Raw genomic sequence first — 27,537 nt, forward strand, 5'->3', positions numbered from 1 at the left:
CTAGGAGCCCGCTCCTCTCTCTTGTGTGATGAGGGCTGAAAAGGTGGCCCTGGCTTTTAGCTGGCCCAGCTTTCAGTTTCTCCCCTGGGGCCTGCTTGTCCCCAACCTGGGTCCTGGCCAGGCGTCCTGGCCCGCCAGGGGCTTGTGCATCAAGGCCTGGGGCGCAGAGCAGCTGTTGGGGACAAGGTACCTTGTCCAGGGTGTCAGGTGCTGACTGCATCACTGAGCAGGGGGCCCTGAACATGATGGCCACCCCATTTCCACCTCTGGATCCTGCCCAGTGCCTGGATGGACCTCTTCTGCCCCTGACAGCAGCCCGGCCTCTCTTCCACTCTGCCTAGCTGTGTTGGTGAGGTTAGTGTGCTCCCTTCCCCTCTGCCCTGGCCTTTAGCTTCCATTCTTGTCTCCTGCTCTGGGGGTGAAGGGGATTGTTTCAGAGACTGTGGCCCCTGAGACAGTCAGAGGCCTCCAGGCCTGTTCAGAGGGCCCAGAACAAAGGGTAGCTGGGCCTGGATTCTAGGCTGGAGCTAGGGCTGGGCGGCCCCTTTCAAGCTGAGCTAATGGCCGCTACAGGCCACACTTCCTTCCCTTTGCAACCTCCCGCTGAGTGGAAAATTAGTGCATGGGAGCCAGACTGGAAACAGGCCTGGCCACCCTCGGCCTGGGGCTGGGTCGTTGGCTGGGATCACCCCACGCCTACCCCCACCCTCTTTTCATCTCTAGGGGCCTCTGTTGCCCCTGCAGGGCTCCCTGTATGCTTGAGCTTGGTGAATTCCAGGGGCATCAGCTAATGGGGACCTGCTCTGCCAGGCGCTTCTCACCCTGGAAGCCATCCAGAATTTACGGAGTCGGCCATAAATCAGGCAGCTGCATGATGCTGGGTCTGGCAGGGGTCACTCTTTGATCTGTCTTGGGCTCTGGGTGGAAATGGGGCTAAGGGATAAAGGCCTTAGTCATGATAGTCCCCTTACCTATCACTGTGTTGGCTGCCTAGACCACAGCCTTCAGCACTTTGAACCTCCTGGGCATTGTGGGCACAGGTGACTGGCCCCTGGGCACATTCAGGGAACATGCATTTCTGGGTTTGTGGGGTGGCTGACCTCAGCCCCCTAGTCTGAGAAATGGGTGTATCTGGGGAGGCCGTGGTGATGGCTGCATTAGAGTCAGGGTTTTCGAGGAAACTGCTGGGACCTGGGGGCTGTGTGGCCAGCTTAGTGTAAGGAACTGCCTAAAATGGGGCAGAAGGAAGCCAGCGCTGGAGCTGATGGAGTGGACTGCTGAGAAGTGACCCTGGGCTCTGATCAGGGTGACAGCCAGAGGCAGGCTGGGCTGATGTCTGTTGATGGGGCTGTAATGCTTGAGGCTGGCCCAGGAGAGCTCAGGGTGAATGTTTTGCCTCTAATGAGGTCACTCTGAGACCAGCCCATCCCCAGGCTCTCAGTGGGAGGGGTGTCCCCATAGAGGGTGGTGTGTCTCTTCGGGGAGGTAATGCCCCCTTTGGGTGGGGATCTTATCCTTCCGACCTACAGCCTGCTTGAGATCCCTGGGCACCCCTAGCTCGAGACAATGAGCCATGCTGTCCCAGGGGCAGGGATGACCACTTCACTCTGGAGACGTTGCCAAGTGACCCATCCACAGTAGTACCCTATTTCATTGTGCTCCCAGGCTCTACCACGGCTGGCTGGCAGCTGCAAAGACAAGGATAGGGGCTGAGCCCCTGCCCCAGAGAAAGCTCAGGAAGGGAGGGAGCCCTGGAGGCCACTTCTCGCTAGCCTCCCGCCAGGCTCTGGCCCAGTGCCGTTACCCACAAGCTGGTTGTCAGGGAGCAACAAATGCATCTTATTAGCCGTGAACCAGCGTGGTTAATGATGGTGAGGCGGTGGGTTGGCTGTCAAGGGCACAGGGAACCTCCTATTAACTCTGATAATTATCTTCCTGCTGGGCTCATGTGGTTGAACTAGTTTGGGCCATAATGATGTTATGGATGGTGTTGCACTGGCTGCATCATGAGCTGGGGTGGTGGGCTCCCTGTGTACCTGGATGCTGACTGCTGCCCCTTGCTGTCCCCAGGATCCTTGCCTCTCTACCCTGCTTCTTGACAAGCTCCCGGCTTCTGGGGTTCAGCCAGCGTGCCGCCCTGACGCCGAGAACCGCTGTGACGTTTGCACCACGCACCTCCACCAGCTCACTCGGGAAGCCCTGCGCCTGTTACAGACTCCCGCCAGCCACGAGGACCCTGATGCTTCCCGAGGAGGCCTTGTGGCTCCCAGCCCTAGGGACCCACCTGGACCAGTGGGCCTCACAGGGAGGCAGCCCCCTGTGGGACCTGACAGGAGGAAGGCAGCAGCTTGGCCGTCCGGCCCCAGCGTCCAGGTGTCCGTGGCACCAGCGGGCCTCGGGGGAGCACTGAGCACAGTTACCATCCAGGCCCAGCAGTGCCTTGAGGGCGTGTGGAGCCTCTCAAGGGTCAACAGCTTCTTGCCGCCCACCTGCCTGGTGAGTGCTCTGCGTAGGTGGGCTACTGGATCCCAACTGGGTCCCTTTGGGGCTCCTGACCACATCTGGGTGCTGTGCAGCATGGTGTTGGCAATGCAAACCCAGGAAGGTCAGGGATGCTTTTGGCTAGCTTGCCTCTCAGATCATCTGATGCTGTGGGCTGAGGGAGGAACCCAAGGTCTCCTGGGATGACCTCATCTGGGCTTGAGTTTAGAGAGGCATCTTCCATTGAGGCGCTTCCATGGCAGGCTGTCCTCAGGGGCATAGAGTGGGTGACATAGACCTGCTCGTGGACGGTTGACAGAACCTGGAATACAGTGAGGCCCACAGTTGCTGGCACTGACGTTCATAGGTTAAAGGATGTCCTTCAAGCCTCCCCTCTCGCCAGAGAGCCCTGGGAGGGCCTGGCTCCCCTTAATCCAGCCCTACAGCCCCTGACCAGGAGCGGTTGTCTGGGGCATTGCCTGCATGGGTGCTTCTCAGCGTCTTTCTTGGAGTCTCTCCAACATCCCATGTCCCCAGCTTTCTACCTGGTTCAAGGAATCCCAGGGTGGGAGTTAAGAGAGCAGTGCCATTGGCCTAGAGGTGTCCTCGGGTGCTGGAAGGTGGGGCTTGGATTTAGGGAGTACAAGAGGTTATCTCTGGGCCCTGGAAGAGGGCCTGCCACCACAAGGGCACAGCCAGCCCTCTCCACGAGCCCTGCTTGACTTAGCCCTTCTCCGGGGGTACCATGCTGAGGGCACAGCCACCTGCCCCTCAAGGACTCTAGCGGGGAGGGCAGTGTACTTTGCACTGTTGGTCTGAGTTCCCCTGGTGACCATAGTGGGAGGGATCCTCTGGGCAGGGAAGGTGTAAATAGATCTACAGGAATGAGGTACTGGTAGCTTAGCGGGGAGAGGCAGGAGGTGAAGGGGGGCAGGCTGCTGTGGATCATGTGTGCATGGCTACATGGAGAAGCCCCCTCCCTGGAGTCCTGATTGTAGAGGATCTGTGGGTGTTTCCAAGGAATCGTGCTTCTGTGGTGGAGTTTCAGGTATGCATTCCAGGCACACAGCAGCCAACCATGCAGGCCTGGGAAGTTTGCAAAGTCCCTGGTGTGGGCTGGTGGGCTCTGTGTGTAGCATTTCAAGGAGATAGGCTGAGGGACCCGCGAGCCACTGGGCATTGTTGATACAAGCTCCCATGGATACAAACCTCCCGTTTTCTGACTGTAGGTACCTCTGTGAGGTAGGCAAAACTTGCTGGCAGGACTTTGCTCTTGGATGTGGTGTGTGCTGAGAATTCTGCCCAAGCTGGAGCTGGTCTCTGGGGTTTGTTCGGGGGCTGGTCTTTTGAGGCCATCTCTCCTTAGGGTTGGAGTGCCATGTTGGTCATGGCCCAGCACTCTTCCCCTTACCATACTGAAGGGAGGTCAGCTGCTCTGTCTTCCTGAGGCTTTGATCCAACAGCTGGGCTGCCTGAGGAATGGGGAACAGAACCCAGGTGTAGGGTACAGATGCTACTGACTGCTCAGGTGAATTAATTAATCCCTGGCATAAGCTGGACCCCAAAGACAGGCTCAGGTGATGTGCTCAGACCTAAGATGCTGATCCAAAGGGGTCTGGGTGGCCGCACTGATTGACTGGCCTTAGGTCTGAACAAGGCTGACGTTGATGGTCTTCATGCTTTGGTGTGGTGATGAGGGCTAGGGAGGATGCTGGGAGGGTCATTGGCCTTTAGTTAGGGAAGTCTGACTGGGGCCGGCAGTGCCATAAAATGTGGGCATTTAAGGCTCCCACTCCTCATTTCATGTGCACATTGATTGTGTTTGGGAAGGTGGGAATGGATTTATAATTAGAGAACAGACCTGGCAATCAATAGGGAGATTATTAGAACCATAAACAGGACTTTAGGCTGCAGATGAGGCGATGTCCCCCGAAGCAGGGCATCAATTGCTGATGATCAGGGACTGCCTGGGTGCTCTGGTATTAAACACTTCTGGAGAGATGCATTGTGAATCTGTCACAGATGGGCAGTGGCCTGTGAGGGCTGACTAGGTGGATTGGTTCCCACAGGTGGGAAAGGCAGCCTGGCCCCCATCATCCTGGAATGAGGAGTGGAGGACCAGGTCTGGGTCCCATGGGCACTTTCATTTTGGCCGAGGTCAGCAGTAGAGGCTGAGGAAAAGTGGTTGACTCTGGCTGGACAGTTGGTCCGTCGGGAAGATGGTATGACCTATGTCTTCGTGAACTCTCTGGAGCCACAGGCAAGGCCTGGAACATTCTAGGTGCTGTGGCTGAGAGCTGACCTGATCCCTCTATTTGGGTGTTACTGTGGTACAGCTGCCCTCATGGCCCCAAGTTCCTTTGAAGCGAGGAGCTATGGGCCTCCACAGCTTGAACCCAAACCACAGCCACATCTCATTTGGGTTTGGAGGAGTCTGCCATGACAGGCTGTCCTCAGGACCCAGCTCAGGTGACATAAGCTTGTCCCAGGGATGGATGACAGAGCCTGGAGTACACAGTGAGGTACTGACTTTCATACATTGAAGGATGACCTCCAAAGCTCCCCTCCCACCAGGAAGCCCTGTGAGGTCCTGGCTCCCTGTAACCCTTGATCCAAGAGGAGCCCTTTCCTGACCATTTTGCCTATGGAGCATCTGGCCGTTGCTCTGGAGCTCCCGGGGGACTGGCCCTACTAGTCTTTCTAGACTAGCAGAGGTTCTCAACCTGTGGGGCACGACCTCTTTGGGGTCGAAGGACCCTTTCATAGGGGTCTCCTAAGACAGTCTTGCATATCAGATATTGTACATCATAATTCAAAACAGTAGCAAAATGACAGTTATGAAGTAGCAACAAAAATAATTTTATAGCTGAGGATCCCCACAACATGAGGAACTGTGTTGAAGGGTCACAGTGTTAGAAAGGTTGAGAAGCACTGCTCTAGACTGTCAGGTGGAGACACTGGTACTGTGACGGATGAGGACGTTTCCCCAGGGCCAGCCTGTGGCATGTCCTGCAGTCAGAAGCCCTCATGGAGGTCAAGAAACCTGTTGTCATCTTGAAGCAGAAGCTGCAGGATAGGAAGGACTCCTGATCCCGTAGTTAGTTTGAGATGGCACAGTTGGCATCGAGGGACGCCTCGGTTCTCCACTGCGTGGTGGCTGGGTAGCACCGTCCTGGGGGTGCCTGCTTGCTTCCCACTTCAAGCCGTGCGGGGAGCCTGCTGCCTGCTGTTCTTAGAGACTTGGGTGGATACTGGAGCGTGGAAGAGCTCCGGCTGAGTGTCTGGCCCTCCACTGATGATTCTTCTAACTTGTTGCTGACTTCCCTGTTCAGGCCTTGTTTTACCCACCCACATAGTGGGGCTTGGTAGGATGTCCTCCTCTTCCATGAGAAGTCCTAGTGAGGCTGCTTCTGTGGTATGGGTGGGCACAGTGCCCTGAAGGTATGGGACTTCCCAACCTTGTGCCAGGCCCTGGAGGCCTCTGGACAGTGAGGCCGGAGGAGGGGGCACGCAGAGAGGTCCCACTGAGGGTCTAACATTCTCTGCAGGACACTACCCCCTCCATTTTATAGACTTGCCTCAAGTGTAGCCTCAACCGAGCCTCCAGGTTGCTTCTCAGTCCCTCACAGTCCCTCAGCACCTGGTGGGGTATTTATTAGAGGGCACTGTCCTTCATGCCAGAACCTTGTAGATGGAGAGGTCAGGCCTAGAGGGCTGCTGAGGTGGGCTAGTCTGCGTTTCTTAAACTCGGTTCCACAGAACCCTGATGTTCTGTAGAGGTCAGCTGCCACTGGGTGACGGCTTAGGTAGGTTCTGCATTGTCTTGCCTGTGTGTGGGTGCAGGATCTGGCTGTGAGGCCATGGCGTCAGGGCTCTGCTATCTGTCCCTTGGCCAGTGCTGGCCTCACGCTCTCCTCTCTCCACGCTTTTCCTTTCGTTGCTGCTGCGTGCCTCCATCACACTTTCTGTTTGTCCGTCCGCCTCCCGCCTCCCCGTGTTGTGGTCCCCTCCTCCTGCCCACACCACCACTGCTCTGTACTCGCTTTGGGACGGCTTCTTTTGGCATTTCCGGGCTCTGCTTCTGGCAGGAATTGTCAGTGGCCGTCCCGATGGACAAAGCCGTGTCATGGCAGCTGGTGGGACGGTGGAGCCAAGTCACATGCGGGACTCCTGAGACAGGTCAGTGTGGGGAGGACCAGCGGTGCAGGGGGGTCAGCCGGCCAGAGGCCCTGGGGCTTCTGGAGATGCCCCAGGGTGGCGGGGCCTATGGGAGTGGGTAGAAGGGCCACGTGGGGTGTGGGGCAGCAATTCTGGCCCCTGTGACTCCTCCAGCTTCAGTCCCCAGTGTCTGGCAGTCAGGCAGGCAGGGTATTATGGGACCCAGGTCCTCAGCACGGCCGTCACAGAGTGCTGAGCTAACTCTAGGTACTGGGGGCCATGGGTTGGACACCCCTCCTCTTTGAGCCTGTCCAAGGGTTCCTGGCCCTGGGCTCTGGCTGCTGTGCCCAGTAGGTGCTCAGCCAAATCCAGCGCTGTTCCGATGGCTCAGACTACAGTTGTCAACCTTGCAGGTTGAACGTTTATGCTTTCCTGTGAAACTCTTCCCAGCTAAGCAGCTCAGTCTCTTGTAGGAAAACACACTAAGTGACACGAAAGGGACTCTCATTTGATGTGAGGGAGTGGCTTAGAGAAGAAGGGGGCTGGCCAGGCCGGGTTCTGAGGCATGTTTAGGAGTGTAGTCCTACGCACCTATGGTCACGTGACTGACAAGGTGTTTGGTGCCGTGTCTGGTAAACTGTTCTGGGTTTGACCTTTTCTGCTATTGACCTTCCCTTCTTGCAGTCCGGGGGTAGTGGATGTTGCTGGGAACTGACAAGGTGCTGGGCTTACGCTGGCTGAAGCCTGGGCTGGGCTCTGGACTTTTACGGGCAGAGAGAGAGTCCGTTCCTTCTCCCAAGGGGGAGGGTTTTAGAAGCTGGGGTTCTTCAGGGACTGAGAATGTGAAGTCTTCCCTGTGAGGAGGGTAACTGCCCTGGGTTAGTGCCGTCTCTGGATACAAGGTGGCTTGTTCTACAGAGGTGCCACATCTGGTCTCAGGGCTGCATCCTTTGAGAGACCCTAGAAAAAATGAGCTCAGCCCAAGGTCCCCAGACCAGGCCTGTGCCCTCTCAGCCTGGGGATCCCGGGCTCTGCCAGCTGGGACACAGGCCGTATTGGCTGGAATGTTGACCTCCCCACTCAGGCTGAGTGGAGAGGATATATTGGAGCGTGAGGGGCATGGGGGTTTCCAGGAAGAGACCAGCAGCCTGTCCTATTCTGCTAGGGCTTGGGTCCCCTCCACCCCCAGAGCCAGAGGGGCAGGTAAACATCATGTGGAAGCGGTCCTGGGAGCAGTTAATTATATCTGTGCTCCATGATGAGGCCTCTCCCTTTCTAGAATTTATTTTAGCTAATTAGTTGGAAATGCCAGAGTTGTATTTCAGGCAGTGGAGTGTCATACGTTATCACATGGGGGACAATTAGCACTCATGCCAAGTATTTATTGTGGTGTCTTGTATAATTGTACCTCTGGGTGATCCCAGATGGCCCGGGGATGTGGGGCAAAGGTCTGTCTGCCTGACTTCTGTGGTCACTACAGGCCTTGATGAGGGTGGCGGTAGAGTCTGTTCCTGGTGGGGTCTGCCTATTCTTCTGTGGCTGGGACAAATCTGTCGTGTACCCTGAGTGTGGGACTTGGGTCCTTGCAGATTGTCTTGGAGGCTAGGCCTTTCTTGCGGGGTCCCAGTGTTTCAGCTATGACTTTCCAGTCACACAGGCAGGATCTTGCAAGTGTGTGGGTGGGTGTGTGGGTGGGTGGGATTGAGGGGTAAATGGGAGTACTCAGCCTGGGGCAGTGAGTGTCCTCTGTCTCCTGACGGTTTCTCGTGTGGATTTCTCCCTTCCTCCAGGCTGAGGCCGCTGTCGCTGCTGTTGCCGTGGCCGACACAGTCCGAGACTGCCCTCCAGCTGCAGGCCCTGATGGTATGTCTAAGGCTTGGGGCCGAGGGGCAGCATGCACTACAGCCCTGGTTACTGCAGCCCCAGGCTCCTCAGCAGGGGGTTCCACAGGCCCATCGGCTGCAGCCTCTTTCTTTATAAGGTATGTCCTCTGGGGTCACGCAAGCTGCAGCATGTTGGGGAATGGAGGCCCTGAGTTCTTGGTCCCTGGTGGCCTGTGGCCTATCCTTGGGAGAACTGTGGATCAGTCAGTGAAAGAGTGGGGGGCTGTGAGAACATCAGACTGAGCAGCTCAGCTCATGGCCTGGTTGGCCTCCCAGGGCACCTTTCAAAGGTACCTGTCTGGGACCTAGAGCTCAGGTGCATAGAAGTGACAGGGCCATGGCTCCTTCCCTTCAGGATGCCTTGCTTGAAGATGTGACGTAGCATGGTGGTCTGACCAGAGGGAACAATGTACTTCAACGTGGGAGGTGGGAACACAGCGCCCCCACCCCCCGCCCCAGCTTGGGCAGTGGATAGGTAGGGGAACAGAACAGTCCTCTGCTCCAAGGTAGAGCCTTTGGTTCTGCAGACCCCAGGCTGGAGTCCTACCCTCATCCAGCTGCCTGAGGAACAGGGATTACAGGATGTAATCGCCATAATGAGAGGTAATGGCAGCCAGCTGGGGGTCACTGTCCCATTAACAGCACACATGGGCGCTGATAAGCTTGTCTGTATCATGCTGGGCAGTGTGCAGAGGACGTCTTATCAGCCCTGGTCCGGGGGGACTGCAGGGCCTGATGGGGGGCGTGACGGGGCATGTGATTAGGGTATTGTCGGTACTGGCTGATGAATGCTGTCGAGCCGTGCGGCACTACCTCCCGTGACTGATGTGGCCTTAGCCACCACCCCAATTAGGTGCAGAGAACCTGGCTAGGACCTTCCAGATGGGGACATGTAGGAGCCGTTTTCAGCCTGCTTGGGAGCCTCCGTGTACCACCAGCAGAGAGGATGGTGTCTAGGCGGCTGGGCATGAGGGGCAGGTAGCTGTCTGTGTCCTTATCCTGCTTAGTTCTGATTTCAAGGGCCTTTGCCTTGAGGATTTGGTGGCCTCTGGGGCAGCTACACTCCTGGCATGGTACTTGGTAGGAGGTTTAGAAACGCTCAGATCTTTTGAAAAGAGTTTGCTTGGCCACTGGTCCTGAGGCTGGGTAGCGCCCAGCACCCTGATTCTGAGGCCCCTGGTGCCTGAGGAGAATCTTGACACTGACTGTGGTGTGTGTGAGGCCCTCTCCACTGCCTCATTAGCCACCCTGCCTGGCAGCAGGCAGCAGGTGCTGGCTGCCTTTTGTCTCAACCCTCGCTATGGAGGCTCCTCTGCCTGAGCAACACCCTGACCTTGGAAAGTTACCATAGAAACAAAGAAACAAGTGGACTTGGGTTAGGGGCTGAAGGCAGGTTTCCCAAGGCTGGTGTATGTATGGGAGTGGGGGTGGGGAGCGCTCCTGGCTGCCGTTACTTCCAGCATATGGGTCACTCTGAATCTCAGTGGCTTCCTGAAGACCTGTTGAGGGCCGGGTTAAGGGTGATAGGATTTCTGTAGGTGGTGTCCCACAGGGCTGAGATAGCTCGTGGGAGGTGCAACCCAGTGAGCTTTGAAACTATGTAGCCACTGCCTGGCGCTGTGGATAAAGGGGAGGCATGGAGTTGGGGAGGGGCTTGCCCAGAGTGTACCAGGAGGCAGTAGAACTTTGGCCCCACCCCACGGCCCCTGGCTCATACGGAGTAGATGGTGTGTTCCTACCTTCACTTTCTGGACCTGGGTGGGTAGAATGATCCTTGCTCATCCCTGCCCTTGGGAGGCTTGCATGATGGGAGAGGGGATGAGTCTCGAGTCTGTGATGGGATGGAGGCCTGATCGGAGTGCTGCCCTTGTGTGCTCTGGGGCTGGGCCTCAGGGCCTGAGGAGGAGCCTGGCAGGTGCGTCTGTGCTGTGCACACGGAGTGGGGGTGGGCTCAGCAGTTTAGGTTCTCAATCTCGTAGTCCTGGGGTGAGTCTGGGCCCTGCCTCTTCTCTGAGTACTCTCCCCAGGCTGAACAACCAGCCCAAGCCTTCCTCAGCCACTTCCATGTGCCATGTCTACAGGGAAGTACGCTGCAGTCCCCAGGGTGGGTGGAGCGCCAGGCGGGCAGAGTAACATCCCCTCAGCTGGACCTGAGTGGTTGAGCGCTGACTGGATGTATGCCCCCAGTTAGAAATTTGAGGCCACTCTGTGGGGCCTGCCGTGACCTTGACACCCATGTTCTGAACCCTGTAATGGCTCTGCAGCCAGCAGCCTCCTCTCTGTCTCTGATGTTCCCGTTAGCACTGCCCACCTGCCTGACTATCCTTCTGCCCTTAGTAAAGATGGGTTACCTCTGGTACCCAGAATCTAGAGATCTTGGGAACCTCTGCTGGAGGAGGCATCTTTCAGGTAGCTACGGGGCAAGGATGTCTTTCTGGTACTCGAAGCTTCCTGGCCCCTGTGGAGCCCCAAGTGTCTTTCTGGACGTACGTTTGGGCCTAGCCGGCAGAGGTGCCGAGGCTCCAAAGCCGGGTCTGGGCTACCAGGAGGGAAGACTTGTTAGCTCAGTCTCTCGCTCGCTCCAGTCTCCGGTGTAAGGCCCGCAGGGGACAGCGGCACCACAGGCCCAGGGAGGCCTTAGGTGGTAGCTCCCTCCAGTCATGTCTTAAGTACCTATTACTGTCCTGTAGGACCCACCAAGGAGCTCCCAATGAGTACTTTAGTCCTCATGAGGCAGACCATGCAGATGGCAGGTCTGCTGTGGTGAAGGAGGCTTGGTGTGGCCTTGCCATGCCCACCAGCCTCTGAGCTGAGGGAAAGCGTTGGGTTGGCAACCGCTGATCGCCCCAAGGGCACAAGCCGCCTTTCAGATGCTCAAAGACCTCAGTGTCAAGTCCATCCAACTCTAAAGTACCTTCCTCTTTGGAAGAAGTACATTTTCTTTATGAAAAGGGAAAAAAAAAAAAAACAAAAAAACAAAAAAACATTTTTCTCTGTTCTCATGAATCAGTGACCAGAGAGATGATGAATCTGGGGTTGCTGTTCAGGCTGGCATTCACAAACTGGGTCATTCATGCCCTCATTCAGGTCTGCGCCGGGCTTCCTGTGAGCTCGGGCTTGGCTGGTGTGTCTGTAGTCATCTCAGGCCAGAGTGGTTCTATGGAGCAGGAGGCTTAGGGCTGGGGTCTACCTTGGGGCATCAGGACAGGCTTCCTGGAGGTGGTGTCCCTGGGGTTGAGAGGGCTGTTGGGAAGCTCCTGCCTTTTTTAATTTTCCAGTCAGGGGCAGACAGCTCAGACTGGCCCACTCCTCCCTACATGTCCTGATGCCCCGGGGCCGTCACTTCCACACAGTGTGGTGGCCTTGATGGTCCTGGGTAGGGTACCCTATCTTTTCTTAGCCTTGGTGAGGCACATGTTTCCTGTGTCTTTGCTGCTCAGAACCAAACTGGGGTCCTCAGGGGGCAGGCTTGGCCTCTGGGACTAAAGCCCCTGCAAGCCGAAGCCTTGCAGTCTTGGGAGGTTGGTGGGAATTTGTCTCCTCTTCATCAAAGAGAAGGTACCTGTCCTGGGGCATCCGTCAGTGGTCAGGGACCTGCTGTGAGTCACACTTGGTGAACGCTGGAGGCTGGGCCTGCTCCAGCAGCTGCTGGCTCCTAACCCTTTTGGGAGGTGCTGCAGGTCAGGTCAGACCAAGGTGCTGGCCGTGTGCAGGAGGTAGTTGGGTCTCTGCACCCACTTACAGGCAAGAAAGCTACTCAAGGAAGCCTCCTTGTCCTGCCCAGGAGTCCCTGGGCCCCTTTCTGCCCAGCTGGGATGGCATAGCTCTTCCATTAGTTCCCTGCACTGGGCAGTACCAGGCAAGGGGGTTGTGACTGCCCTGCCCTGATCATACCTGGAGAGAACAGTGCTGGATGGAGGCTGGATGGAGGCTTTTCCTCAGGAGGCCGCTGGGGTGGGATCTGGAGTGGGAGGCCCCAAATAGGGAGGTGGGAGGCATGGAGAGCCCCCGAGCGGATGGCCGAACAGTATAGCTCTCTGCTGTGGCCCTTCCCAGGCACTGCCAATGTCCTCTGACCCCCACAGGAGTAGTTTGGGTTGTAGCTGAGGGTCGATCCTTCTTGCTTTGACCTTTGACTTCTCGGTGTACACAGTCTGGTAGTGTTGGCCTCACTTGCCTTGTTTTGCTGTGTGCCTCTTCTCTGAGGGTGCTGTGACAGACTTCCTCGCATGGCTCATTTGAGCTTTGCCAACACAGGCTCAGGCAGGTGCTAGGCAAATGCTTAAGGCTCTGTGTGAGGTTTGAGTCTGCACCTCAGGATGCAGGTGCCACCACCGCCAGAGAACCCAGGTTCTGGGGCCCAGGGCTCTTCCTGGGCAGGAGACCTCCACTCCCTGCTCTGCCCTGTCTGCTGCACGCGGGTGCTGCTGCGGCTCCGTTAAGGACTCCGCCATGCATCGTAGATTACTTTTATTTTCTGTGATGACACCTCACTAGGAGGAAGCTGTCCCTGGGGCCTCTTAAAAGACAACTCCTATTAAAGATGAGAGGGGTTACCAGAGCACCAGCAACGTGGTGGGAGGTGCCAAGGAGGGCCCCGGGCTCTGGGCTCTTGCGTGTTGGATCCTTCTGAGGAGGACAAAGTGGACCTGGGAGGCCTACAGGGATGGGGAGAAGGAGCCGGGGCATTTGGGGATATGGGGGAGGGGTGGACCTGGTTGGATAGCTTCTCATCCTGGTCACCTGCCCCCACCTGGCTCTTCTTCTTTGGAAAATGGTGACAGGCACAGGGAGAGTGTGGCTCAGCCAGGGTAACCATGGTTTGAATTTACAGTGGTGACATTCTGGGGTCCTTGTGGTGTGGGTTAGGGCCGTGTGGCTCTCATGACCTCAGTTATGGTAGGAGCCAGAGCCTTGGCTGGGGGACTTTGCAGGGGGAGGGTGTTGGAGGGCAGTGGGAACGACTGTTGAAATTGTCTGGGGGCTTCAGGAAAACCCACCCCGGGACGGAGACCTGACCTGTGAGGTGTATCCCTGGAATACAGTCAGCTTGAAGAAAGCTATGGAGGGTAGGGGTGAAGGCTGTGACTTCAGGGATCTCCCAGGGCAGAATGCAGTCCTTTGCCTACAAGGACCGTCTGCCTCCTGTCCTGGCTGTGGTCCCAGCTTGGGGCCACACCACTCAGAAAAATGGAGTTCAGGCCGTGAAGCTGTAAGAATTTCTGGCTGTTTTCTCAGAGCAGTTCCTGTACGGCTGATAGAGTCTGAGAGTGGGGCAGCGTGGTGTGGACAGACTCAGTGATGGGGTAGATGTTGGTATACTCTGAGCCCCCTGCCTCTCCTCCCCAGGGCTGCCCAGAAGCTCAGCCTGGCCTCCAAGCGCAAGAAGCACCACCCACCACCTGCGCCCACCACTCGGGGCACGTCCACCTACCCCACGGACTTCAGTGGCACTCTGCAGCTGTGGCCTCCCCCAGTGCCCCCCTGCCTGCTCAGGGCTGCCTCCAAGGCCAAGGAAAACCCCAGCAACTTTGGAAAGGTAGATCCTACCTGAGGTCAGATGGCCTGGGTGTGGGAGGCCAGGGCTATCTAATAAGATGTAGGAGATAGAGGGCCCCACTTTCTTCTCCAGGGCCACATTAGGACAGCTGACAGAGCTAAATATGGGGAGCCTGAGCCCCTGGGAAGCAATGCCCCAAAAGGCATAAGGAGTGTGGAGCTGGTGTGGGAAATGACGGGAAGAAGCTTGTCCCTCAGGTCCCAGGGACATGTTCCAAGATAGCATGTGGTGGGGCATCTGGGCCTAGGATGGGGCTGAGCTGGAGAGCCTCAATCTTGCTTCTTCCTTGCTGGATGCTGCCTTGAGGTGGGGCCGGGCAAGAGGAAGGGGTGGGACCCCTCAGCTTTCCTGAGTCAGGGTATCCTCGCAGCTCAGCCAGGTGGGTTTCAGTTGGGGAAACAGGTCTAGGAAGGGTGAGAACCCTGTGTGGTGGTAGGACAAGCTGGTTGGCTCCAGACCTTCTTCCAAGAGTTCTAATTTGATTCCTAAGATTGGTACTCTGCCGAGGGAGAAGTCCCTGTACCCCAGGCCCAGTGGGCTACCCCTGTGGCAGGACCATGCAGATGCATGGGTGAAGTGGGCCCTGTGCCCTTAGGGTGGAGAGCCAGACTCTTTCCACCACTGTGGAGAGGGGGTTCCTGACCTCTGGCACGTGTTTTTCACTGAACCTTTGCCACTCCAAGGGCAGTGTCCCCTGCCAGGCATCCTGGGGGTTATGGAACTGGACCGTCCCCGGCTTGGCACTAGCCCTGCATGCACGCGCGTGTCCTGCGCACATGGTCAGCACTGGCTAGTGGCAGTGGACTCCGAAACAGGGACCAGAGAGGAAGCTGTGTGTTTGCAGACCTTCCTTCCAGAAGGGAGGCCTCCTTCTGTGGCAGAGCCCCTGAGGAAGGAAGGGCTTTCTAGACAGGGCTGCCCAGACAGGCAGCTGCAGGCGGGTGGGAGGGCCTGGGACTCCTTCAGGCCCAGCTGACTTCACTCTGCACCATTTTAGCACTGTGGGCTGCTTTTCTTGCCCTCTGCTGCCTCTCAGAATGCTAATTGGTGGCTGGAAGCCAGGCCTCCTGGCTCCTCCCTTCCCCTGGGAAGGGGACACACCCCATGGTTTCCTCAAGGCAGTCTGCTGGAGGTGGCCTCCATTGGGGTGGAGTATGGGAAATAGATTAGCCTGGGGTTGATTGCAGACAGTTGGCATGGGAGCCACATACGTGTTCAGTGTGGCCAGTAGTGCTGTGGCCCAGGAGTGTTGTAGAGTTGACTCAGAAAGTTTCTCAGTTCTGGACCCAGCTGTGTGGATCTGAACCAGTCACCTTCTGCTCCTGGCCCCAGACCACTGTATTGCAGTGGTGGACTTACTTGGACAGTCCAGCTGTCTGGGGCCTGATGGGGCCATTCTGTGAAGGTCTGTGTGTGTACAGTTGTTCGGCTCCGGGTTGGCTGGGCTGCGAGCCGGGCCAAGGCAGCCTGCCTCGTTTAGGACAGTTACAGTTCTTGGTGACAGGCGTCACCTGCCTCTGTGCCCTATTCTGTTGGGAGGAGGGGTGTCCCTGACCCCCACTACCCATGCCCACCAGGCCTTGGCTGCCCCCACCTTTCACACTGGCAGTGTTTAGTAGATGAGGCCGGTGGCGTCAGCACTGTCTAGTGAGGAAGGGAGGGAGGGAGATTGGACCGAGGCCTGAGTGACTTGAGCACACCAGTCTCCTCTGCCTGCCACAGCTCTAGGTGGGTCCCACTGACCAGGCTGTCACCGTTCTGGCTGTGTGGGTACAGGGCTGGGATGAGACCGGGGGAAGAATGGCTGGGCCTAGGACCAGCCTGTTTGTTCTCTTAGCCTGTCTGTCCACCTAGCTTCTCTTCCTCAGGGGTTGTGGTGGGTGTGGGGACGGTGTCTGCCTTAGGGCTGATGGGATAAGGAGTTCCAACTCCTTTCTGGACAATAAAGCTCAGAATGGCACCTGTTCCTTATTGTCACTGTGTTTTGGGGGCCTGCCAGGTCTCTGTCGTCCGAGGAAGCCCTCAGCCTTCTTTTCTGCTGACCCTGGACCATTCAGGGCTTTCCCCAGAGACCAAGTGTCCTGGCCACCTGCCTGTTACCCGGCCCCTGTCCCCCACACCTCTGTCCCCCTCCCTGGCTCTCAGTGTCATCAGCACTAATGTCACATCATCAGAAGTACCTCCTGAAAGGCGTTTAATATTGCCACAGAAAAGAAGTTAGATTACATTCAGTGTCTGACATTAATGTGCTACTTAAGATAATTCATCATACCGTGGTATTAAAAAAGACATCTCTGGTGTTGGGTGCTGAGTGGCGCCCATCCCCCTCCCCAGATTGGTCCACCTCTGGGGAGCTGGAAGCCCGGCTTTTATGTAAAATGTGCTTCCCTCCCCCCAGCTCCAGTGGCTTTGTGATATCTGCACATTTGGGGGGTGAGGATGCTCTTGTCTCCTGAGAGACCCTGTCATTTCCCTGAGGTAATGACAGGTTCTTTCCAGCAGACAATGGACGGGGGCAGTGGGGGGCAGGCTGGACGAGATGCCCTGCTCAGTCCCCTCCCTGCCTGGGGACTTGGGATTAGTATCTGCTGAAGAGGCATCCGCAGACATCAGAGCCAAATCGCAGCTTCTCCAGGCCTCTCCTCCCCACTAGGCAGCCTCTCACATCTCCAGAGCCCATTTGGTTCCTGAAGTGGTGAGGAGTTCACACTGGAAAAAAATTGCCAAAAATTACCTGGAAGTGTACATTTTCGTCTGCATTGCAGCAGCGTGTGGAAATGAAATCGTTTTGTTCCCGTCACTGGGGAATAAAAGAATCGATTCTTGCCTGATGGAGCCCAGGTTCTCAGTAGTACAATAGCCAAGTATTTCTTTGCTCCCCTCTCTCCCCAGAGGGTGGGACACTCCGCTCCGCAGGAGGCTCTGCATATCAATGTGCCCCTTGTCCGCTGGGAGCGAGCCCATGTGCTTGCGTAAGCTGCCCCCTAAACCAATTTTGCAGCATTATGTATCTGTCACTTACAATTAAATCCTTGAAAAATATTGGTTCTGAAATGAGTCTCTGGTAATTTGATTTACACCAATGCGAAGTCAGAGATTTCACTGGAGAGTGAAAGGTGTGACCTCCAGCCAAGGGGGGCCCTAACTCAGGGTGGCTTCTGAGGAAATAGTGCCTCCCACCTGCCCCAGCCTCCCTCCTCCGCATTACTGCGCCTGTGGGGAGTATCTACCCTCCACACAGGTTTGGGGTGCCGCAGTGCAGCTTTCTTTGGCATCCTCGTATCCTCCATTGCATTTTCATGGAAGGTTTTGGGGTCCATTGTTCTGGGCCTTATGGACCCTGGCAGTCCATAAGGAATTTAAAAAGTCCATATTGGAATCTCCTTTGTTTCTGCCAGGGCCCAGGCTGACCAGTCAATAGCAGAGCTCCAGGAGCTTAGGTCCACCCCTGCCCTCTCCTCCACACACCTCCCAGCCTCAGTTTCCCCAAATTGGGGCCCGTTAGACAAGACTTCAGAATTGCCTCGTCTCAGATCGGATTCTCGTTCCGTGGACCTTCCTCCGCTCTGTGCCCATCCTAGCTCCTCTCCTCCGTGAGCTTCTCCAGCCTGGCTTCCTGAGTTGTTTCAGGGCGGAGGCGGCAAGCCTGGAGTTCCTCCCCACCGCCTCTCGGCCTTCTGGGGCCCTTCTGCTTTCTGGGGGTTTGCACATTTGTTCACCCTACAGGTGTGCCCACTCTCTTCCTGGGATGCGAGTCCTCCCATCAGGGACTTTGTCCTGAGGCTGGTGATGGTGCCGCCTCACCTTCAGGGTTTTCTGAAGGAGAAACACCTAGGGGCCTAGGGAGTGCTCCCTGTCTCTGCTAACTGCCCTCTCCTTCCCTACCTTGCCTCTGTCTCCCGCTTTGCTGACTGGCTATGCACCCCACCAGCCTTACCCCACCCTGGGCTTCATTTTCTCTCTACCCGGCTGACCTCATGTGGGAGCCGCTCAGGCAGCATTCCTGTGGTCTCAGCACCCATGCTGAGACCTGGTCTGCTGTCCTGACTCGAGCTGGCTTCCCCTGGTCTGTAATTAGTGGCCAGCTGGGTGGAGGGCGGAGCTCAGATGCCTGCTTCTGCCAACCCCCAGGTAAAGGTTATGCTACGCATCTGGCCGGCACAAGGAGTCCAACGCTCCGCCGAGTCCACGTCCTACCTGAAGGTGGACCCTCGGAAGAAGCAGGTGACTCTTTATGACCCCGCTGCTGGGCCCCCAGGCTGTGCAGGCCTCCGCCACGCCCCCACGGCACCAGTCCCCAAGATGTTTGCTTTTGACGCCATCTTCCCCCAGGACTCGGAGCAGGTACAGTGGAACGCCTGGGTGCCTGTGACAGGATCAGATCTGACCCTCTGCGGAGTGGGAACCTAGCTGCCTGTTGGGCCTGCCAGGTCTGCCTCCCTAGGAGTCCTAGCCCAGGACATTTCCCCAGTCTTTGCCTAGTCCTTCAGGCCAAGTGTTGGGGAAACACTGAGCTCTTCAGGCCCATTCTCCTATGAAACTTTTTGAGCAGCTATGCCCTGGAAACTGGGGACCCTGGGTGCCCACGCAGCACACTGAGCAATGACCATGACTTCCTTATGCTGTGTTGTGGGCAGCAACTGTCAGTGCTGGGTCGGGTGCCTGGGCACAGCACATCCTATCTGTGTCGTATGTGTCCTGTCTGCTAACTTACGTGTCTGTCAGTTCATGTGCCCTGTGGGCTGCCTGCCTGCCTGTGACCAGGACTAATGGGCCTTAGGTTTACAGATGTAGCAGAGGCACTAGCCACAGCCCGTCAGCTCTGGCACCTGCCTAATCCCCACTGGGTTCCTCCCCAGGCTGAGGTCTGCTCAGGAACCGTGGCCGACGTGCTCCAGTCTGTGGTTGGTGGAGCTGACGGCTGCATTTTCTCCTTCGGCCACATGAGCCTTGGTAAGTGCTCTGTCGCTCCTGTGCACCCATGATGCCTTCTAACTGTCCCCCATCTTGGTTGCCGCTGTCACTGAGCCTGGGCCTGGATGTGGGAGTGTGTGTGTGTGTGGTGGTCTCACAGCAAAGCTGAGGCAGGCAGAGCCAGAAGGCAGAGGCCTCAGAGTGGCCGGGTGAGGTGTCAAGGCCATTTGGGTTGGCCCTGAGGACCCTGGGCACGTTCCTGAGCCTGGAAGGACTCTGGAGGACGGTTTGTGGAGGGTTAGCGGTGGTTCTCACGTGCTGCTGTCTCCCAGGCAAGTCGTATACCATGATTGGGAAGGACAGCTCACCCCAGAGCCTGGGCATCGTGCCCTGTGCTATCTCCTGGCTCTTCAGGCTCATTGATGAGCGCAGGGAAAGGATGGGCACACGCTTCTCCATCCGTGTGTCTGCTGTGGAAGTGTGCGGCCATGACCAGAGTCTCCGGGACCTGCTTGCTGAGGTGGCTTCGGGCAGCCTTCAGGACACCCAGTCTCCAGGCGTGTGCCTGCGAGAGGACCCTGTGTCGGGGGCACAGGTACACCATGCTTTTAGCCTTTCTGAGACTGTGGAGGAGGGAAGAGGGAGCACTGTGCTTGGCCTCAAGCCACTGAATGCATGTGCCCTCCGCCTTTTCTCTCACAGCTCCAGAACCAGAATGAGCTGCGGGCACCCACAGCAGAGAAGGCAGCCTTCTATCTGGATGCGGCCTTGGCGGCCCGCAGCACGAGTCACGCTGGCTGTGGGGAAGACACCCGACGCAGCTCTCACATGCTCTTCACCCTGCATGTGTACCAGTATCGTGTGGAGAAGTGTGGCCAAGGAGGAAGTAGGTGCCCGGGGTGGGAGGGCATGTCCATGGGGTTGCCAGCCCCCTGAGGGGGGCCTCGTGGGCTTCTCTGCCTGCGTGGGTGGGCTGTGGAACAAAGTCTGGGTGCCCAGACCGCAGCACCTACTTGTACTGTGTTTTCAGTGTCTGGAGGTCGCAGCCGCCTGCACCTCATCGACCTGGGCAGCTGTGAGGCAGCACTCAGCAGAGGCGGAGAGGCTTCTGGAGGACCCCTGGGTCTGTCTCTGTCAGCTCTGGGCAGTGTCATCCTGGCCCTAGTCAACGGGGCCAAGCATGTGCCCTACAGGTGAGGATGGGAGTAGGCACCAGCAGGGTGACCTGGCAAACTGGCTGTTTTGATGTCTGGCATTTCTGGGGGCCTCAGTTCAGGGCCAGCAGGGGGTCCTGGAGCTTTGGGTGCAGGGACAGGTGCAAGGGCACAGTGAGAGCTCCACACCTAGCCCTGTCCCCCAGGCTAGTGGTCTACACCTCACCTGGTCTTCCACCTGGTTGGCCCCTCACCCCAGCCTCTGAGCAAATCCTTGGCTTGTAGGGACCACAGGCTCACCATGCTGCTGCGGGAGTCCCTGGCTACTACCAACTGCCGCACCACCATGATAGCACACATCTCAGACTCACCGGCCCACCACGTGGAGACACTCAGCACTGTGCAGCTGGCTGCCCGCATCCACCGCCTGCGCAGGAAGAAGGGCAAGGTAAGCCCCAGCTCCTGCGGCCTCCCAAGGGCCCCCAGGCTCCCATATCCTCTATAGCCCCCGCAACTCTGGACATCAGGGAGAAGGGGCAATAGGTGTGGTCAGCTGTCGGTGGGTCTCTTATGTCTCCAGAGAAGAGCCCAGCCCCAAGTCCCTGGGGCGCTGGGCAGGGATGCAGCTGCTTACAATAGGGTTTATGTTGTAAGGTGAATGAACACCATCCCAGCAGGAGACTTCCCAGGAATGCTGGGTGTTCTGAGGTCACTGCCCTGGGTCTGGATGCTGCACTTGGTGTAGCATGATCTTTTCTGCCTGAGCTCCCTCCCCACCCTGTGACATGGTCCATGCTGATTACCTCTCAAAGCTCCTCAGAAGCCTCCCTTACGTTCTGTACCCTATAGTGTTATTCCCAGCACTTACAGGCCTTGCTCAGCTGCTACTGTCTTGCAGAGTCCACACTCCTAGGCCGTAAGGGCAGAGTCCAAGGAAGAGATGAGATGGGGACCAGGGGTGTGTGCAGACAGGGGTGGGTCTGCTCACAAGGGTCTGTTGCGCTGCCCCCAGTACGCATCCAGCTCCTCAGGAGGGGAGAGTTCCTGTGAGGAGAGCCGGGCCCGCCGTCCCCCACACCTGCGGCCCTTCCACCCACGCACCATGGTCCTGGACCCTGACCGCTCGGCTCCTGGCCTGTCCGGCGACCCTGACTACTCATCCAGCAGCGAGCAGTCCTGTGACACAGTCATCTATGTCGGTCCTGGCGGGGCAGCACTGTCAGACCGTGAGCTGACTGACAATGAGGGCCCACCTGACTTCGTGCCCATCATCCCTGCACTGAGCCGCCGCAGGCCCTCCGAGGGACCCCGGGACGCCGACCACTTCCGCTGCAGTACATTTGCAGAGCTGCAGGAGCGCCTAGAGTGCATAGATGGCAGTGAGGGATTCCCTGGTCCCCAGGGCGGCTCTGACGGAGCCCAAGCCAGCCCCGCCAGAGGAGGCAGGAAACCCTCACTACCCGAGGCCACATCCCCCAGGAAGGCTGTGGGCCCTCCTGTGGTTACCAGCTCCCCTCGAGGCAGCCCTGGGCAAGATACTCACCGGAGCACCTCAGAGCCCTCTAAGACTGGTACGCAGGGTGATCAGAGAGTAGATGGTACCCGGTCTGAGCCGCCTGCCCCAGACAAGACTGCAGGAGGTGGCGGCAGGAGGCCGCTGCCCAGTCCAGCCCCTCCACCACCTCGGCAACCGGAAGCTCGAGGTGTCCCCACAGAACCTGGGGGAGAGGGCCCTGACAGTGTGTTGCGGACAGCCCCCGTGGGCATGAGTGGGCAGATGGCCTTGTCCCCACTGCTCTCGGACACGTCTGCTCGTGGACGCCATCTGGAGCGGGGCCTGCTGACCACCACCGTCACCCTACAGCAGCCAGTGGAGCTGAATGGCGAGGACGAGCTGGTGTTCACAGTGGTAGAGGAACTACCTCTGGGGGGACTTGCAGGGGCCACACGACCCTCCAGTCTGGCCAGTTTGGGCAGTGACTGTTCCCTGCAGGCCTTGGCCTCGGGCTCGAGGCCGGTCAGCATCATCAGCAGTATCAATGACGAGTTTGATGCCTATACCTCACAAGTGTCTGAGGGCCCAGGAGACCCCGGGGAGCTCATAGAGGGAACGGCGTGGCCTGGTGGTAGTCCAGCCTCATCCATTGGCTCCTGGCTGAGCGACGTTGGCGTCTGCTTGGCTGAAAGCCGTGGTCCCACACCACAGCCTCCCTTCAGCCCTGACTCGGCAGCAGGACCCGGTCCGCCAGAGTTCCCTACCCCGAGCAGCTCCCTAGAGGACAGCAAGTTCAGGTCCTCGGAGTGTGGAAGACCGGACAATCCTGGCTCAGCCCGGGGCCTCCACCCAGCGGAGGCAGTCACAGCAGCTCAGACCCGACCCAGCAGAGAGCCTTGGGCTGGGTCTCCGCATGAGGCAGCCTCAGCCCAGACCATCCACTCCAGTCTCCCCCGGAAACCCAGGACTACCTCAAACAGCAGCCGTGCTCGTCCCGGCCGGGGTCCGTACAGTCCCGGAGGCCTGTTTGAGGACCCTTGGCTACTCCGGGCAGAGGACTGTGACACACACCAGATGACCTCCGCTGGCGGGGTTCCAAGCCCAACCCCAGGCTCCCCTCGACTACCTGAGGCTCAGATAATGCTGACTTGTGCCCAGAGAGTGGTGGACGGGTGTGAGGTGACAACCAGAGGGTCCCGGAGACCGGAAGCTGTAGCTCGGATCCCACCTTTGCGGAGGGGAGCCACCACACTGGGAGTGACCACACCTGCTGCATCCTGTGGGGACGCCCCAGCAGAGGCAGTCGTCCATTCAGGAAGCCTAAAGACCACCTCCAGCAGTAAGAAGAGCGTGTCTCCCAAGGGGGCCTTCTTTCCAAGGCCTAGTGGGGCCGGCCCCCCAGCTCCACCTGTGCGCAAGTCTAGCCTGGAGCAGAACACGACCCTCACCCCTACCCAGGCCCTGGGGCTGACCCGGGCGGGGGCTACTTCTGCCTTCCGTGGGGAAGACGAGGCCAGGCCCAGTGGCAGGTCTGATTACTCTGTTTCCAAGGCCACATCCAGCCTGAAAGCCCGAGCTGGCAAGATGGAGGCGGCACACCGCCCCGCTGGCCACATGTCCCTGGAGCGGTACGAGAGCCCTACACATGGTAGTGGCAAGGTCAGGGAAGTCCCAGGACGGCCACCGAGGGCTGTGCCCAGGTTGGGTGTACCACCCACCAGCCCCCCACTTGGAGCAGCTCCTGCCTGTAGGAGCAGCCCAGCTAAGGGTGTTGGAGCATCCAAGCCTCCAGCTGGTGGGGCCAAGGGTCGTAATCTAGGGGCTAGTACGTCTCGGGCACTGGGCGCTCCAGTGAAGCCGCTGGCCCCCGTGGCAGGCAAGACAACTAGTGGCCCTGTGCCAGGACCCCGGATGGCTCCACGGGCTGCACCTGGTATTGGGGCCAAGGCAGGCAGGGGCACCATCATGGGCACTAAGCAGGCATTCCGGGCTGCCCATAGCCGTGTCCATGAGCTGGCAGCCGGTGGATCTTCTGGTCGAGGCGGCCTCTCCTGGGGCTCAACCGACTCGGACAGCGGCAATGACAGCGGTGTGAACCTGGCCGAGGAGCGGCACCCTGTGAGCCCCGCCCTGCCCTCCCCCTACAGCAAAGTGACCGCACCAAGGAGGCCCCAGCGCTACAGCAGCGGCCACGGCAGCGACAACAGCAGTGTGTTGAGTGGGGAGCTCCCCCCGGCCATGGGCCGCACCGCGCTCTTCTACCACAGCGGTGGCAGCAGCGGCTATGAGAGCATGATCCGCGACAGCGAGGCCACCGGCAGCGCCTCCTCGGCCCCTGACTCCATGAGTGAAAGCGGAACTGCCTCCCCGGGTGCCCGCTCCCGCAGCCTCAAGTCCCCAAAGAAAAGGGCCACAGGTGGGTAGCAGTGACAGTCCCTGGGCACAGCACGCTACAGTTTGTAGACCTGAGAGAGCCTTGACCGTGTACTGGGCCACCCCGGGCTCTAGTGGACCCTGATCTCCCCCAAAACTGGGTTTTACAGCCCTGTGGGTTCCTTGCAGCTCTGTGGGGTGCTCTTTTCTTGGTTCTTGGCGGTGGGCCTGGGCTCTCCACCCTTGATACCTCACCCTGTGTGGTCTCTGGGATAGTTTACAGTGCCAGGTGTGCATAGCCCTTTTTAGGTTATAAGCCATGGGTCCATACAGCCCTGCAGATTGTGAGTGCACATGAGAGCAGCAGACCCTTTATTAAATACTCCTGGGGCTTGGTTGCGTGTAGAGGTTCATGACCTACTCTAGTTTGTAAGCACTCCCAGTGTATTCCCTTCCCGGACCCCCACTCTACCCCAGAGACTGGTACTTAACCCTGGCAAAGTAGTATGGCAAGGGTTTGGGTTCAAGCTAGGCAGTAGGCTTTGGGCTCTGGGCTGGGCTCTCCCTGGCCACTGTCCCAGCTGCCCGAGGGCTCCTGCCAGCACTGTTCTGGCCCCCTCCCGGTTGACAGAGGGGCAGGGCAGATGTCGGTCAGAGCAGTAAGTCCTGCTGTGAGAGCAGTTGGTGTGGCTGTGCAGGTGACGTGATTAGAGCCTGAGGTGTCCCTGGCTCTGTTTCAGGTCTACAGCGACGGAGGCTGATCCCGGCCCCACTACCCGACGCTGCTGCCTTAGGCCGCAAGCCCAGCCTTCCTGGGCAATGGGTGGACTTGCCCCCACCCCTGGCTGGCTCTCTGAAGGAGCCTTTTGAGATCAAGGTGTATGAGATAGATGACGTGGAGCGCCTGCAGCGGCACCGTCTGCCTCTGAGGGAGGAGGAAGCCAAGGTAAGGGAGGCTACAGTCAGTCAGAGGCTGGGCGTCCTGGGGTGTCAGGGAGGGCCATCTGATGAGCTCTCTGGGCCCCTGGAGATTCGGCCAGGCAGCCCCTGACATTACCTTTTTTTTTTTTTTGTCCACAGCCCTCTCAGGATGTGGAGAAGGTAGGAAGCAGTCTGCACCATCCCTGAGCTTGTAGTCCTTGGTGCTTTTGCCCGGGGTGGATGACGGGAGGGGACTCTTGGGGCTACTGCTGTGTTTCCACAGAGCTGGACCCACAGTCCGGGAACTCCTGGTGTGGACCCCTTGCAGATTCTACCCTCCATACCTTGGAGGGCTAGCCATGTGTTTATGCAGGGCCTGAAGTGGGAGGGAGGCCACGGCCAAAGCCAGGGAGCCAAGAAGCCTTCTGGAGAGAGTCCCTGCCATCCATACCTGAGCCTACTCTACCTGTCCCTTGCCAACAGGGCCCAGTCTGCATCAGCTCCAAGCTGCGGCTAGCAGAGCGCAGGCAGCAGCGGCTGCAGGAAGTGCAGGCCAAACGTGACCACCTCTGTGAGGAGCTGGCTGAGACCCAGGGCCGGCTGATGGTGGAGCCTGGGCGCTGGCTGGAGCAGTGTGAGTGCCCCGCTCCCTCTGTGGCCGGACACTGAGATAGATACCCAGCAGGTGCCCAGACCCTACTCCCTAGTCTCCCCCTCCTCTGCCCTCAGCTGTTCCCATACAGTAGGTGGCGGAAGGGGAGGATCCACCGAGCTGACACTTTTCCTTGGGGCATTTGAGGAGCTTGGCTGCAGTCCTGACTTCTGCCCTGACCCTGTCTCGTCTCTCTCTAGTCGAGGTGGACCCAGAGCTGGAGCCGGAATCAGCTGAGTACCTGGCGGCCCTGGAGCAAGCCACAGCTGCCCTGGAGCAGTGCGTTAACCTGTGCAAGGCCCACGTCATGATGGTCACCTGCTTTGACATTGGTGTGGCTGCCACCGCTGCTGTACCTGGGCCGCAGGAGGTGGATGTTTGAGGCTGAGCACAGGTCATAGGTGGGGGCCTGCAGGGCAGGGGTGCAAGGATAGGATGTGGGATGGCATGAGGATGTGGAGGGGGTTGGAGGGTCGAAGACACAGGGTCTGTGCAGGATGTGGGGGTCTCAGAGAGGAGACAGAGAGTGGGGGAGGGGAGGGCCAGCCACTGGACAGAGAGAGCACGGGGATGGAAAGACTGTCATCACCCAGACAGCCACGCAAGTGCCTTTAACCTTGAGTAGGCCTTTTCTTCTTTTCTAATTTGGTGCTACGGACTCGAGACAGGACCCAGACACCAGCAGACAGTCTCAGCCTGGGGGGCTGCGGCCACTCAGACCAAGCTAAAGCCAGTTTGTTTCTGATTTTTGCCTTCCTTACCGCTAAGCAGTTTTGTGTAGCAGGGCGGCCTTGTTTGGGCCAGCTCTCCTCTAGGATCGGGTTCATTCTCTTCTCCAGCAGCTTGCCCTCGGCAGCCCACAGGAGTGGTCTCTGCCAGTCCACAGCAGTGGTGTCCCCTGAGTGCGGACAGCCAGCCTGAGTCCCCTCCTTTCCTTGAGGGCCCCATTCTATTCTGAGGACACCAGAGGCCACAAGCAAGGGCTGGGCCATGAGCACACAATGCTTTCTTCCACGGCAGGAATTCTTACCAAAACCACAAGCAAAAAAACAAAAACACAATGAAGCAAACCGCCGCCAACAAAGGCGGGGTGTGAGTTTTTGTAAAAGTTCTGTTAGCTTCATATTTTTGTATCATTTTGCCTAAAAACAGAATTTGCAGTGGGAATTTGAAGACAAATTGTCTAAGTTTTTATGGTTTTCTACAGGTATTCCTAGGTCGGGGCTCTTGGCAGCTGTGGGGGCAGGCTTTTTCTGGGGTACACTGAGGGCAGTGTTGGGGGGGTCTGTGGGAGGTGATTCTTTTCAGATGCAGATAAGGGGGTGAGCCTGCCAGCCTGTGATGTGGCCCGCACGCAGGTTCGTGCTTCCTGACCGTTGTGTATTTTATAGGCGTCCAGACCTTTGTACAAATGTGTAGATAACATCTTGCGACAGTTTTTATTTGTGAATAAAAGATGTGTTGATTGTTTGTGTGGCTCTGAGTTCACTGGGTGCCCCTGGGCCCTTGGCCCCTGGTGTGGGGCTGAGAAGACTGCAGGGCGGAGGGAAGCAACCATGGGACCTGAGGATTTTAGGAGCCATGCTGGGGACTTGCGCTTTGCCCACTGTTTCTGTATGAGCTGCCATGAAGTCGAACAGGTGGCTAGCCGCAGCCTGAGTTCAAACCCCTACTTCTTCTTTAAGCCCCAAGACGTAAGGATGAAGCTGAGAGCCAGCCTTGGGAGCCAGGCTGGAGGGAAGCAGCCTTTTGGGGTGGCTGCTAGCTCCTCCCCACGAAGGGTCTTATTTGGAGAAATCAAAATGACAAACCGCAACTCGGGAACAGTTCCAGAAAAGCTCTGGTTCCTTTCCTTTGTTCTCGGCTTGTCTTTCAGGGGCCCTTGTCCAGCAGGGCTAGCTCCTGCTGTGATAGGGCGGTCTAGCCTGGGTCCCCTCTGTGGTCCC

The 27,537-nt window shown here is 58.0% G+C and overlaps 1 protein-coding gene across 1 annotated transcript in view; it reads left to right on the plus strand.

Moving 5' to 3' along the window:
- The window catches only part of Kif26a (kinesin family member 26A), a 36,932-nt gene extending 9,915 nt beyond the window's left edge, over positions 1-27,017 (plus strand). Inside the window, exons 4-17 of the mRNA XM_059279177.1 lie at positions 2,071-2,496; positions 8,430-8,620; positions 13,872-14,061; positions 18,214-18,426; positions 18,942-19,035; positions 19,329-19,591; positions 19,699-19,882; positions 20,027-20,189; positions 20,436-20,598; positions 21,163-24,061; positions 24,759-24,964; positions 25,099-25,119; positions 25,423-25,573; positions 25,792-27,017. Coding sequence (XP_059135160.1) covers positions 2,071-2,496; positions 8,430-8,620; positions 13,872-14,061; positions 18,214-18,426; positions 18,942-19,035; positions 19,329-19,591; positions 19,699-19,882; positions 20,027-20,189; positions 20,436-20,598; positions 21,163-24,061; positions 24,759-24,964; positions 25,099-25,119; positions 25,423-25,573; positions 25,792-25,973 — 5,346 coding nt within the window. The 3' untranslated portion in view covers positions 25,974-27,017. The remainder of the gene's footprint in view (positions 1-2,070; positions 2,497-8,429; positions 8,621-13,871; positions 14,062-18,213; positions 18,427-18,941; positions 19,036-19,328; positions 19,592-19,698; positions 19,883-20,026; positions 20,190-20,435; positions 20,599-21,162; positions 24,062-24,758; positions 24,965-25,098; positions 25,120-25,422; positions 25,574-25,791) is intronic.
- The last annotated feature ends 520 nt before the right edge of the window (positions 27,018-27,537 follow it).

Source organism: Peromyscus eremicus, chromosome 14, assembly GCF_949786415.1.
Source record: "Peromyscus eremicus chromosome 14, PerEre_H2_v1, whole genome shotgun sequence".
Classification (NCBI taxonomy): Eukaryota; Metazoa; Chordata; class Mammalia; order Rodentia; family Cricetidae; genus Peromyscus; species Peromyscus eremicus.